This window comes from Neophocaena asiaeorientalis, unplaced genomic scaffold (assembly GCF_003031525.2).
Source record: "Neophocaena asiaeorientalis asiaeorientalis breed wild unplaced genomic scaffold, Neophocaena_asiaeorientalis_V1.1 scaffold46, whole genome shotgun sequence".
Taxonomy (NCBI): domain Eukaryota; kingdom Metazoa; phylum Chordata; class Mammalia; order Artiodactyla; family Phocoenidae; genus Neophocaena; species Neophocaena asiaeorientalis.
The window spans coordinates 1,156,849-1,171,492 of NW_020175393.1; the positions used below are offsets into that span (position 1 = coordinate 1,156,849).

Genomic DNA, 14,644 nt, shown 5'->3' on the forward strand with positions numbered 1-14,644 from the left:
TACCAAAATAATTTCACTCTTCACCTTAATGCCACCCCCTCCTCCAAAGCAACTCCCAAACACCAAGAAAAGCAAGAAACAAAGCACATGCAAAGGAAATTACCACTAGTAGACATGTGCCCCCTGCCCCCACCATCCACCCAAGACAGCATCATCACAGCTCTCCTTGGACGGTCCACTCAGGCCAACAAACAGATCGTCTGAAAGGACACATGAATTCTGGGCCCTTCCAGGCTGTTCACGCTTCATTTCAAGAACTTTGGATTTTACTCTTTTCACAAAACCGGAATGACTGAGTTAGAATAGCATCTGAAGGCTTATTTTTCCATTATGAGCTCTTGTTTTCTCAGCTATGATGTAGGTTGAAGGCAGTTATATATTCCTCAAGGCAGCCTATACTAGGCATAAACATTTCCACAAACAGTAAATTGCAAAAAAGATCCAAAAAAACCTGCAAGCAGCTTCCTCCACCATTCTGTGAGCAGATTATCAGAAAGTGGCTCTGCCTTCATTGCTCACATATTTTGCACAAACTGATAGGAGTAAAAGCCATCGTGCTGTACTGAGACCAGGGAACGGGAATCAGCTGAGGAATTAGGGGTTTTCCCATTTCTCTCCCTAAGGAGGGCAGACGTGTCAGGTTAAGGCTTGTTGAATTTGACATGACAACTTACTCAAGTTAAAATATCCAGAAATAAATATCAAGAGTGAAAAAAGAAGCCACACTGATATTAAGAAATGAGATTTATTGCTTTGACATGGTAGTGATGTGGTCGTGATAGGAAAGCCACTCTGGGTTCCCCTGGATGCAAAAGCCCAGGGACAGCAGAGCCCCCAGCTGAGAAACCTGTACACACACACACCACACACCACACACACACACACACACACACACACACACACACACACACACACACACAGACGGAAGGCCCAGGGCCTCCTGCTCTGAGAAGGAGAGATCCTGGGTAGGATGTGAGAAACTTGAACACCTCTTGCTTGGATGGCTGCAGCTGTTGGCCTCAGACTCTGGTCAGGAAGAGTCAGTCTGAGGAGAGAGAAGGATGGAGGAAAGCCATCAGGGGGATCCTCATCGTCCCCAAAGGCCCTTTCCGGCCTGCAACACACCCTATAGAAGTTGATCTCTCCTTCTCTCCAAATCATCTCCAAGCACCCTTCCTCCAGCCCCCCACATCACTCCTCTCCCACGCAAAGCCATTCTCATGACCTAGAACTGGGTGTGTGTATTTGGGACCTCAACCAGGAGGATGTCCCACGGTGCCCAACACAGGCCTCCCCACCAAGGGCCTGAGGACCACTGTATGCGCTCCCCGGGCCACAGGTCGGTCCCGGCACACCCACACATGCCCTCTCCAGATGCCCTGACATACCACCTGAGCAAGGTTTTCGGAAGTAGATGATGAGGACTGAGCCAACAACGATGCCCAGCACACCCAGGCCAAAGGCTACACCGCACAGCACGTTCTCCAGAAGATCGGAGGGCAGCACATTCTGGGGCACTAGAGCAAAAGGGGAGCCAGTCAGCCCAGAGACCTGGTTGGGGAGCCCCAGGGGAATGACACGGGTGTCTGGAATGGCAAGGGAGAAACTGAGGCATGGAAGATTGAGGTCAGCTCAGAGTGAGAACAGACTAAACAAGGGCCCAGTGGAGAAAGAAGTCCTCCTGTGGGTCTACCCCCTTCTGCCCCACAAAGGAACTAGGCTTCCATGGAGAAGTGTCTCACCCCAAAAGGCGATTGCTGTGTAGCTGTCAATCTCATGAGTCACGATGCAGGAGAAAAGATCAGAGGGTGCTGGTGTGAAGTTTAAGTAAGAAAAGGCCTGGAAGGTGAGTCCATCGACGGCTGAGACAAAAGTGGGCCTTGCTCCTTCCACAGGGGCCGAATCATGCTGCCAGTTCACCGTCAGTGTGGGTGGGAAGAGGTTGCTGATGAAACAGACCAGTGTGTTGGGCTTGCCGAACTCCAGGGGCTTCAGAGTGAACACCTCAGCGATGGGGAGGCCTGTGGGGGTACTGAGGTGAGGGAAAGAAGCGACTAACTTAGATGGGACCCCTGTGTGTGGAGGGGATGTGGCATACGGAGGGGACATGAGAGAGGGGGAGATAGGGCTCTGAGGGAGGTCTTTGTCTAGGCAAGAACCAGACCTGGACCAGAGCCAGGCCACTCTGGACCCTCCACCCTGACTTCCTGCAGCACTTCCTGTCTGGACCTCACATCAGCAACTGATCACACTCTGTCTTCTCATTAAAATGCAGGCACATTTTAATTAGGACTTTGGGATGAACAGATACACACTACTATATATAAGATCGATAATCAACAGGGACCTACTGTATAGCACAGGGAAACCTACTTGATACTCTGTAATAACCTATACGGGAGAAGAATCTCAGAAAGAACGGACATATGTATATGTGTAACTGAATCACTTTGTTGTGCCCCTGAAACTAACACAACATTGTAAATCAACTATATTCTAATATAAAATGAAAATTAAATTTAAGAAAATAAAGATCACCACCACCACCAAAAAAAAAAAAAGAACCAATCAGTAAAAAAAAATTGAAAATACTAATTTTAAGGGTAGTTTCAAGGAGCTATATGTTTGGATATATTTGAAAGACATCCTGATCACAGCCATACTTTTTTTTAATTTACCTCATCATCCAATTAATGTCAACTCAGTTTTGATATGGTATTGTAGTTTAAATCTTGGCAAATGCACATTAAAAACACATTATGATTGCAAACTATTACGTTTAGAATGGATGGACAGTAAGGTCCTGCTGTGTGGCACGGGGAACTACATCCAATTTCCTGGGATAAAGGAATGTATGTATGTGTATGGCTGGGTCACTTTGCTGTGCCGCAGAGACGGGCGCAGCATGGTGTATCAACTATACTTCAATAAAAAAACACATGATGATGCCCAAACAAATATGGTAGAATAATAAAATAAATAATCATTAACAGAGCTTGATTAACCTATGTAGTTAAGCCTAGTTTACCAAGGCACTTAGTACCATTTCACTACCTCAGCTGGGGCTTTCATCTACTATGATCCATCAGCATTTCCTAACAAACTCAAATTTTTTGGAAAAAAAATAATAAAATAAAATAAAATGTAGGCACATCATCAGATGCTTCTATTCTCCCCTCCATCTTGCTGAGCATCGCAGCACAAGCCCTAATACTCAGTAGGCGTCTGTTGGCCTCTGTTGAATTCATTCAGTTCCGTAGTTTTGAATGCCTACTACATCCCAGGGACTTTTCTTCTGCCCCAAAACAAAAACAGAGTACAGATCATGAGTGGTAGAAAAATCAATATCCAAGGAGAGAACCAGAAAGCAGGAGAGATGGGGAGCTGGTGAGAAGGGGAGTAATTCAGTGTATCATGAGGTTAAGAGGGCAGCCCACCCCCCAAAATATCCCCTGACCTCTAGACACTGGGATCTGCCCTTCAAGCTCTGGGCCAATTTCCTCGACGATCGCCCGGCAGAATGCTTTGTCAAAGAAAATGTTGGAAGTATCTCGAGACTTGTGAGCCCAGTCAGCAAATTCAGGCAGGCGAGGCACTCGGATATTCTGGGAGAAGTCAAAGGAGAAAAGCTGGTCCTCGTTGTAGGATTCGGAGAGCCCCACGTTGGGATTCCCGATCTGGCAGTACATTGTGTGCAGGAACGTGTGGTTTTGCAGCTCATCCCTCCACCCTGGAGTAGGAGCTGCAAAAGAGACAGAGTGGTGTCCAAGGAGGTGGGAGCCACCTCCTCTTTCGCTTAGAAAACAGCAAGGCCTGCTTCAGGTAGAGGGGGGAGAGGTGGGTTGCCTCCCAGTGGGAGCAGAAAAGAAATTACGGGATCTCGCCTAACTTACCCAGCCCATAAAAAGGCCAACTGTTTAAAGTTGTAACAAGTAATTCAGAATCACAATGTTGGTTGTATCTTTGTGCCTAAAGGCACCCAGCCAAAGAGGTAAGTGGCAGCTAAAATCAAACCTGCATTCTGCTCACCAAACCATGCATCCTGGCATAGGGTTACATCCTCCCAAAGGTCTCCACCTTTGCCTGATCCCCGAGAAGCCATCCTATTGACTTGTGAAGGGCCTGGATGGGCTCCCAGTCTTCACGTGGATATGTGAAGGAATGGCGGTGCCCTCCCTAAGCCATAGATGGCACTGCCCCATCCCATCCCATCCCATCCCCAGACACACATGGCAGACTGAAAAACCACTCTCCAGGCTTCTTTTCAGCCGCTTCGTTGGCACCAGGCCTCTCTGAAAATAACTTCCCCTCCCTCAACCCTGCAGACCTTGCAAAGACAGGACTGGGGGAATGGCACCATAGCTGCAGGAAATAATCTCTAATTCTTTGAAGCTCCTGGCAGGAATCTCCCCAGCCAGGAGGAAATCTTCTACTCAAAACCCAATACCCAGAATGATAGAGTAAGAGGGGTCTTCCAGATTCTTCTTCCATTCTGCCCCATTCTTTTCAAAGAAGGAACTAAGGACCAATAAAGTTAAGAGACTTTTCAAGAATCATAAGGTGAACTGATGACAGAGTGCAGAGTAGACTCCCAAGTAGGAACAGTGGAAATAACATTTGTTTTGCTCAAATCCCTGCGCTACCACTTTCCAACGGGGTGAACTTCCACAAGTTACTCAAACTCTGAGTCTCATTTCCTTCATCTGGAAAGTGGAGATAATAATCTCTGCTTCAAGAGATTGTCTTCAATGAAACCTACAAAGCACCTCTGGCATTGTTTGCCATCCATCCATAGTATAGCTCTCTTTCCCAATTCTGCTATCGTTTCCACTCTCTCATAATACTTTCACCACTTACAAAGCACTTTCACCGCTTTCAAATGCCCCGGCTCCCTAGGTTCTACCCCAGTCAGGATGGAAGTAAAGGGGAGGTACTGCCATACCTTCAGGGGCAGTCCAGGACTGGGGCAGCAGCCACAGAAGGGGTAGCAGCCGTAGCAGCGCAGCTCCCTGGCTCAGCTCATGATCCATATCTTCACACCTCCCAGTGGGCTTGGAGCTACCAGACGGCTGACCCAGGTCCCCAGATTCCTTCCCAGATCATGTTTCTCCAGCTCACTTCCCATAACTTCTCTTGTCATTCTGGCTAAGCCAATCACAGAAAGTGTAGGGTTTGACGTCATCGGTCGCTGGGGAGAGACCAGGAGCGAGCACCCTTCTTAGGACTAGGCTCTTTTACCAGGCCAGCCTAGGGGCTGTAGATGGGTTGGGGAGGCAGTGGAGGAATGTCTGCCTCCTGGTGAGGATCCCTCTTTAGTATCTGGCAGTCAGCCTCAGCCTGTAACCCCACTAAGGGACTCTTCTGAGCAGCACTGCCCTGTGGCCGAATAATAAACTGGGTAAGTTCATCTTCCCATGGTAACCCCCCAGGGCTCTTCAGACCCTGTCTTCTACCTCCCAAGCCCCCTCCTCTTTCTCACAAAATTTATTCTCCTTCAGGCTTTAGCTCTCTTCCTTCTGCAGAAATAGACTGAAAATGTAACAAGCATTAGGTCCAGGGCTAGAAATACCAAGATGAATAAGGCATATTCCTGCTTTCAAAGAGTTTAGAGTCTAAGTTGGAGGGAGTGGGGGTGGTCACTGAATAAATAAGTACATACAATGTAACATATTCAAATAAGACCATGCCAAGTGTGTTTTGGCAGTATTTATTTCATGAGGATGGAGAAATAGGTGGGATGTAATTAGGAAGGCTACTAAGAGTCTTGAAGAAAAAACAGACCAGCAGAATGGGAGAGAAGAGAAAAGCCTTCCAGGGCAAGGGGTAGGCAAATGGGTGACGGTCAAAGGCCTTCAGAGCTCCTTTCTTTGGAGACCTCTGTATAGTTGGGCATGAATGTTTGGAGGCTGCTCATGTTTCCCTGTTTGGTAAGGGGCAGGGGGTGGGGGTGGGGTGTCAAGATGAGCTAGAAAAAAATTTTTTTTCAGGAATTACTCACTTTTTATTTATTTTTTAAATTTTGATTGGGGTATAGCTGATTTAAGATGAGCTAGAAATTTAGGCAAGAGCCAGATCACATAGGCTCTGTTATGCCACAAGGAGGGTGTTTTTGTTTTTTGTTTTTTGGGGGGTTTTTTGCCAAGCCGGGCGGCATGCGAGATCTTAGTTTCCTGACCAGGGATAGAACCTGTGCCCCCTGCAGTGAAAGTGCAGAGTCTTAACCACTGGACCGCCAAGGAAGTCCCAAGGAGGGTGTTTTTTATTTTACAGATGATAGAGACTTTAAACCGAAGGGTGACACAATCATTTTTAACATTTTAGAAAAATCGTTCTGATGCTTCCAATAATGGTCTGGAGCTTGAAAAGAACTGAGGCCAAACTGCTGGTCAAGAGTCCACACATAGACTTTGTGATGTATATGACAACAAAATTAAAAGTTGCACACACATACACACACACTGCCCTCTGGTAGCAGCATAGCAATACTTTAGGCGAGACATGGTAAGAGCTTGAATTAAGTCTTGTACAGAGGAGATGGAGGGAATCAAATATTGATGTAATTAGGAAGTTGAATCTAAAGCGCTTGGCTGATAATTGGATGTGGAGGGGTCAAGGAGAGGTAACAGCAAGGTCTCCAGCCTAGGTGGCTGATCAATGATGGACTGAGTTGAAATAGAAAAGAAAGTCATAGAAGCAGAGAATTAAGTTCAGTTTTGTGTTGAATTTGAGGTGCCAGGGTAACCAGGAGGCATGAAGTAGACGGGTATGGATCTCAGGTGTGGGCTGAAGAACCTTAATTTGGGAGTCATCTGCACAAATGCTGAAGCAGAGGCAGCGGACAAGATCACCCACGTAGACTGTGCAGAGGGAGGGGGAAGTGACACAAGGACACAGGTCAGATTGGGTTCAAACCCCAAACTCATACCAGTTATTCAGTATCATCCAGGATCCAGTCAGGAAGGTATGATCACTCTAGGTATTTCAGACTGAGGGGATTTAATATAGAGATTGGTTACAAAGGTATTTTTAAAAAGGCAAGACATGCAAGAGGGAAAAAGAGGCTGGAGGTGCAAATACGACAGAGGAAAACCTGGAAATCAGAAGCAGCTCTCACCCCTGAGCTGGAATTCATGTCTACACCTGCTGTTGTCCTGGAGGAGACACCATCACAGTCACTTCTGGATCTACCAAAGAGGCGCCATCTCCATCAAAGCTGGATCACTGAGAAGGTATTTCCTCTGCCCAGGAAGCTGGAGTCCAGAATCACCCATTCTTGCTGCTGGTACCAGGAGCTGCCACTCTTAGAAACTAAAGCAGGAAGCTTCTTGGTTTCTCCTGCCATCTGATCTCCCACCCAAACCTCCTACTGAGAGAATCTAACAGGAAGCCAACCGTCCAGGAAGGCTGGAAAATACATGGCCAAGCAGTCCAGAACACAGTATAGGAGGCTGGGCTTGGCACTGATGCTAGATAATAAGCAGGTCACTGAAATACACTAATTTGTAAGAATCTGGTGGCACTAGGAGCATCCAGAGAGCTAAGAGAAGAATAAAGAAGAAGCAGATGTAGAGAAATAGAAGTGTTCCATGAAGAAGGGCAAGGTCAGCATTATCAAATGCTACTCAGAAGTCAAGGGAGGACGGGAAAGTGTCCTTAGATTTGGTAATTATGAGATGGGTGACAAATGTGTTGAGAGCAGTTTCAGCGTTGGAGTGGGAGTGGACTCCAGATTGTGGTGGGCTGAGAAGTAAGTGGGAGGTGAGGAAGAAACTGTCAGTGTATATGCTGCAAGTTTGATAGAGAAGAAAAAGAAAGACAGAAGGGGTGGGGGAAGAGGCAGTGAGAAAGATCTAATGTGGCAATTAAGTAATCTTAGAAATCAATCTATGTGAATATGGTCCTTTCAAAATCCATACTCTCTTTTGAGAAACAAATAACAGCAGCCATAACAGCCCCAAACAAAAACACCCCCATGACCTCCTGCATATTCTGAAAAGGGTACATATGTGTGTGTGAGTGTGTGCATGTGTGGTGGGGGTGGGCAGAGTGCCAGGGTTAGGCTGGGCTTGGAAATCATTGTGTTACACTCCAAGAAAAAAAAAAGTAGAACATTTTCCTAATGTCTCATCCTTTGTGGATTAATCCGTCAGTAGGTCCTGCGGTGGGGAAGATTCAGCCCTTAGGAAAGTATTGATAGAAAGGAGGTCTATTGACATCACCAGCTGGTGGAGATAGATGACACACAGCCACCTGGAGTTCTAAACCAGTGGTGAGCAAATATTTTCTGTAAAAGACCCGATAGCAAATCTTTGTTCCTTGGAGTTTTGTTCTTAACCTTTTTACTAAGGAACACTGAAACTTAAAGTTCATATAATTTTCATGAGTCACAAAATAGAATTCTTTTGCTTTCTTTTTTTTTTCCAACCATTTACAAATGTAAAAACCCTCTGAGTTCTTGGGCCATATAAAAATATATGGGCTGACTCTTGCTCAGAAACCACTGTTTGCTGAACGTTGTTCTATGTGTGGTCAGAAATGGGGTGGGGGACCCAAAATAAACGCACCCTCCAAAGAGCCCCATTCATTTTGGGGGGTGGCAGTTGGTTAATGAATGTATCATATCCCAGATACAACACTGTTTGGAAGGATGTCTGGGGGAGGAGGGGGCACAGGAGGAAGAGGACTGGTGGGAGGGCTAGGAACAGTTAGAGCAGACCCTGCAACCACCCTGGGTGGAAGGAATGAGGCAAAGGGGGTCCACGTTCTCCACCGAGAGTACAGTGTAGACAAGTCCAGCATGCGGAGAAATATAACTACCCATCATCAAGATGACGGCAAGGTTGTGGTTAACTCCTTTCTCTCCCAGAACAAATGGGAACCAGTTCAAACATTTATAACTACGCTTCCCTCTATGTAATCCTCTTCCTGTCAGGACCCTGCAACAACCTCCATTAATACATATCTCAAAAACAGTCTCTCATCAGTTTGGGAAAGTGGGAATTGTGGTCAAGAGAAGGGCAAAGCACCAGTTCTGCATGCCAGTAACTCAGTGTCTTTGGTCATGAGACATGAATGCCTCTGAAAATAAAGGCATCACACCTGTAAACCCAGTAGGTCACAGTTTTCTAACACTCAGCTCTCCATCCCTTCCTAGTCCTGCCCCATCTTCTTTCTATTGACAGAGCCAAGTTTCCTGAAAAAGCCATGTGCAACCACCTCTCTACTTTCATACTTTCCATTTAATCCTTAACACTCAACAATGAAGTGGTTCAACATCTTTGTGTTGCTAAATCAAATGGACTCTTTGCAGTCTTGGCAACATTTGACACTGTTGGCCATGCCCTCCTTCCTAAAACGGTCTATTTTTTTTGGCATCCCTGACAGCACTCTCTCCTAGTTTTTCGTCCCATTTCTCTGGCGTCTTGTCACCTTCATGGACTCCTTTTTTCCAGCTACCCCTTAAGTGCTGGTATCCCTGGAGTTTTGTCCTCATCCTCTTTTCTTCTTATACTATACCCCTGCTCTCAATGGCATCTACTCCCACTTGTCTTCCATTACCATCTATTTGCCGACGTTTTCCAAATTTCCCCCTTCAGCTCAGATCTGGCTCTGATTCCACACCATCCATACACCCAACTGCCTTTAGGTATCTCCACTTGGATGCTGCTGTACAGCAGTTCTCAAACTGTACTCTCCACAAAATAGGGTCCCTCAAGAAATTGTTTAAACTGTAAATTTGATAGTAGCAATTTTTCATTTTTAAATTTATTTCAACACAGATGTAATAAAACACCAAACATGTTTACACAGTAATTTTTATGTAATCATTTATTATATTTAATAAGGTCATTTTTGGTTGTAAGCAACAGAAACCAACTCAAGCTAACTTAACTTTTAAAGGGGCGATTTATTGGACGGATACAGAGCTAGCTCAGAAAATCAAAAGATGGGTGGAATCAGCTAGGCTCAGGAAGAGGAGCCACAGGGTCCTTAGCAGCAAGGGTTGAGTTGCCATTAATATGCCGCACCTTCAAAGTCCTCTAGCCTCTATCTTTCAAATTTCACGTTGCTGAGAGGGACCATCAGACGGGCTCAGCTTATATCAGGTGTGGACCTCGGGATCAATTAGTGATGGCCAGGCACAATATCACCTCTGTGTCTTAGAGCTATTCCCAGAGAAGCGAGAATTACCGCGAACCAACCACCTCAGTATAATTATCTTAAACATACGGCATCCCAGACAACTGTATTAGATCATCTGAGGCATAAACGTGAGGTTAAGTCTGTGCACTAACACTCAGAAAGCATCTCCCAATTAACTGCCCGAGTGATATATGTCATCTATTTGACCTCTGGTCTGTCACAAGTCTTGCCACAAATTCAAAATATACTTATGACCTCAGTGTTGATTAATTATATAATTATAATATTTGTATTCCACTAACTGATTTCCTTTGGATCTATGACTAAGTTTAATTTTTTTTTTACTATGGAAAATTTCAAACATACACAAAAGAATCTATTAAGCCTCCATGTACTCTTGTTTAAGTTTCAACAATTTTCATCATTCTAAAAGTCTTCCATTTTTGTTTCATCTATTCTCCTGTTCCACACACTTTTTTTTTCTGGAGTATTTAAACAAATTCTATCATTATATTTCACCAGGAAACATTTCTACGGGTATCTACAATGACTTCTTCCTTAATGTAACTACCATCCTATCACCACAAGCAACAAAATTTAAAATGATTGCTTAACTTCCTTTAACCCAATCTGTGTTCATTTTTCCCCTACTATCTCAAAAATGTCTAAGGGTAAGTTTTAAATGAAAAGCAGTCTTATGGTTTTCAAACTGTGCCTTCATATTTAAAATTTTAGTGAGTTTTCTATTTTACATGATGTCTCATAAACCTCTGTTGAATGTTCAATAATGAATTTTTAGGCAAATTAAGTTCAGGAATTACTACACTGAATGTAGCTCTATCTCAAAATTTACAAAGCTAAACTCACCACCTTCCCTTCCCAGCATGTTTACACTCCCGTATTCAAGACCTCAGTGTGTAAGTTGACCGTCCACCCAATCAGATGAGTCACAAATACGGCAGTCAACCTTGACAACTTCATCTTCCTCAAACCTTCTCAAGCAACTGTTCACCAAGTCCTATCAATTCTACCTCTTCCATATCTCTTTAGTCTGTCCTCCATTCCCACTAGTTCAGGCCCTCATTGGTTTGCTTGTCTTTTTCCTGGGTCACTGCAATTTTCTTAGAACTGCTCCTTCTCCAATCTTATTCTTATTTTCCAGTGCTGCCGCAAAGATCTTTTTATTAGGCACATTTGATCACATCATACTTTTTCAAGAAAGCCTTCAATGGCTCTCTACAATCTGCTTTCCTTGGTATGATCCTTAATGATCTGGATCCACTTAACCTATCTCTATACATCATTTGAGACGAAATCTCACCTCCCTCAGGGAGCCTTGGAACCCAGAGTGGAGATGAGTGACTTCTTCAGTATGCTTCCACAGCACCGGCCTGTCCTTACCATCATTTGTATTGTATTATGCTCTTCTGTTTATGTCTGCTTCGGTCACCTCACTTCCACTGCAAGGTCTCAAGGATCTCTTCCTGGTATTTTTCCATTTTCAGCATCTACCAAGAAGGCCCACCAGCAAGTGACTACTCATTGGATGAATAAATGTGCTGTTGGTTACTGAAGGTGTTGAAGCTGGGCCTAGAAGAGCCTTCAAGCATTAGATGAATGACAGGTCATTCCTTCTAACATGGATATTTCAACAGTAAATCTGGGGTTCCCTGGTGGTGCAGTGGTTAGGAATTTGCCTGCCAAAGCAGGGGACACGGGTTTGGGCCCCGGTCCAGGAAGATCCCACATGCCTGCCACAGAACAACTAAGCCCATGTGCCACAACTACTGAGCCTGTGCTCTAGAGCCCACAAGCCACAACTACTGAAACCTCGTGCCACAACTACTGAAGCCTATGGGCCTAGAGCCCGTGCTCTGCAATAAGAGAAACCACCGCAATGAGAAGCCCGCGCACCGCAACAAAGAGTAGCCCCCGCTCACTGCAACTAGAGAAAGCCCGCGCGCAGCAATGAAGACCCAACACAGCCAAAAAAAAAACAACAGTAAATCTTACCAGGCATGTCTGTGGGCCACTCTACAGACATCTTCACTCCCACTGCCTTCCCTGTGCACCCCACTCATCTTCCCATTTTCTTCCTCCTCCCTGCCACAGCCTAATTCAGAGAGTAAGACTGCCCATCCAGCTCCCACCTTTACCCTCATTCCCAGCTCAGTGATCTCTTCACATCCATATTCATTGTTCCCTTTTAGCTGTATTATTTGAATACAGCAATCCTGTCAACTACACTACAAGGCTGGAATTTATTACTGCCATTATATAAACAAGAAATCTGTGGCTCAACGAGGTTCATTCATTTATTTATTTAGCAAATATTTACTGATTACCCTCTATGTACCTGGTAGTATGCTGGGCACCAGACACCTACATGACCAAACTTATAATCTAATGAAAAGAGGCATTAAACAAGTAATCATACGAATCTACAAAACCAAATTGTAAAAGGTACTGTTAAGAAAAAGAACTGAGATCCATAAGAGACACTAAGTGAAACGGGGAACCTAATGATATTGAGATGGGATCTGAAGGGTGAGTAGGAGTTAGCCAGGCAGAGGGGGAAGAAGAGGAAGGCCCTGCGGCAGGCAAGGAGCGGGCTCCTTCAGGGAGGTGAAGACCTGTGTGGCTGGCATATTATTAGTGAATAAGAGAGCACAGACAGCAGATGAGGCCAGAGGCAGGAAGAAGCAAGACCACGTGGGACCTCGTGGTCCACAGCGAGGTTTGCATTCTCCTCTAGGTGTGATTAATTCTAATGCTATGACTTTATTCCTTTTCATTCCATGGGTGAACGTGTGCTGTGATACCTACCTGACCTACCTCCAGTCTCTCCAAAGCCAATCCATGGTGCACACTGATGCCTAGTAACTTCCTACAAAGGTAGCTCTTCCTTCCCCTTTCTATGAGATTCAATCTGAATTACTTGGCCTGGGTTTTTCACGTTCCCCATACTCTGAATTCTATCCCCAGACTACAAAACTGCTCTCCAATATCAGTAATGATCACCAACAACCTAGTGAGATTTCCCCTTTCTTCATTCTCTCACACCCTCTGCAGGATCTTGTCTCTTCATTCAATCAGAACAGGGGTTTTTGGGAATTCCCTGGCAGTCCAGTGGTTAGGGCTCCGCGCGTTCACTGCTGGGACCCGGGTTCAATCCCTGGACAGGGAACTAAGATCCCGCAAACCGCATGGCATGGCGAAAAAAAAAGAAAAAAAAGAACAGGGTTTCTTAACCTGCAGTCCACATGCCATAAAATTCAGGGGTCCATGAACTTGGATGGAACAAAAAGAGTCACCTTTATTTTTAAGAACATCTAATTAACGGAAACTTAATTTTATGAATGTAGAAAACAAGTCTTTGTGGTACTAGCAGTACCTGTAATGTCATCAATAGAAATCACCATCAGTGAATATTTTCATATCATAGCCATCTCAAAATACCTCTACAACTATGAGTTTAGACCTGCAATAAATCATTTTATTTATTGTATTAGTATTCTATTAATAAGGGAACACATTATTACTAGATCATCATACATTTCTTTTAATATTTTGATAACTGTGTATTTTATTTACACATTTACAAGTGTTATTGTCAGACAAGGTCCAAAGGCTCCACCAAACTGCCAAATAAGTGCATGGCACAAACAAGCTTAAAAACTCCTGATTAGTCATTCATTCAATAAACATGAAATCCTCACTGCAGCCCTCTCTTGTTCTGGCTTCCTCATATTATGTTGTTCTGCTTTTCCTTGTTTGATGCTCTTACACTGGTTTCTCTTCCTATTCTTGCTGTGTGAGGATGCAACCCAGAGCGTGATCTTTAACCCACAACTAAATTGTTCCATACTTCCTCACTTATAAATCTCACCTACTTACCTGCATGACTGATTCAAACTACACCTCAAAGGTGACTTCCAAATCTACCTCTACTAATCTTTTTTTTCCTCGAACTTCAATCTTTGATTTTAAAATACCTGCTGTGGGGCTTCCCTGCTGGCGCAGTGGTTGCGAGTCCGCCTGCCGATGCAGGGGACACGGGTTCGTGCCCCGGTCCAGGAAGATCCCACATGCCACGGAGCGGCTGGGCCCGTAAGCCATGGCCGCTGAGCCTGCGCGTCCGGAGCCTGTGCTCCGCAACGGGAGAGGCCACAGCAGTGAGAGGCCCGCGTACCTAAAAAAAAAAAAAAAAAAAAAAAAAACCTGCTGTGCCTAACCAGAATAACATACCACCCAGAGTCAGACTGCCTGGGTTCAGATCCCAACTCTGTACACTTATTAAACACGTTTAACTGTGAGTAAATTATTTAATATCTCTTGCTTCAGTCGCTTCATTTGAAAAATGGGAGTGATAACGATAGTATCTACTTTATAGGGTTCTAAACATTAGAAGAGTTCCTACATGTAAAGCATTTATAATAGGGCCTGAGACATTTCAAAAACTCAATGAATTTTAGCTATCACCAGTCTCACCTCCTTCCAA

The 14,644-nt window shown here is 44.7% G+C and overlaps 1 protein-coding gene across 3 annotated transcripts; it reads right to left on the reverse strand.

Annotated features, from left to right (window-relative positions):
• Window positions 1-731: 731 nt before the first annotated feature.
• On the reverse strand, window positions 732-14,179 carry LOC112413938 (HLA class II histocompatibility antigen, DM alpha chain). Of its 3 annotated transcripts, none has more exons than XM_024766148.1 (6): window positions 14,139-14,179; window positions 4,943-5,188; window positions 3,458-3,742; window positions 1,743-2,021; window positions 1,389-1,517; window positions 732-1,045 (listed from the first exon to the last, which is right to left on the reverse strand). In XM_024766148.1, exons 2-6 carry the CDS (start codon window positions 5,028-5,030, stop codon window positions 1,041-1,043), a joined length of 786 nt encoding a protein of 261 aa, XP_024621916.1. In that variant the 5' UTR covers window positions 5,031-5,188; window positions 14,139-14,179; the 3' UTR covers window positions 732-1,040. The 3 variants fall into 3 exon arrangements, with proteins under 3 accessions (XP_024621916.1, XP_024621915.1, XP_024621917.1); XM_024766147.1 differs by lacking the exon at window positions 14,139-14,179 and adding an exon at window positions 6,926-8,316; XM_024766149.1 differs by lacking the exon at window positions 14,139-14,179 and having other exon boundaries at window positions 1,392-1,517; window positions 4,943-5,886.
• Window positions 14,180-14,644: the final 465 nt, after the last annotated feature.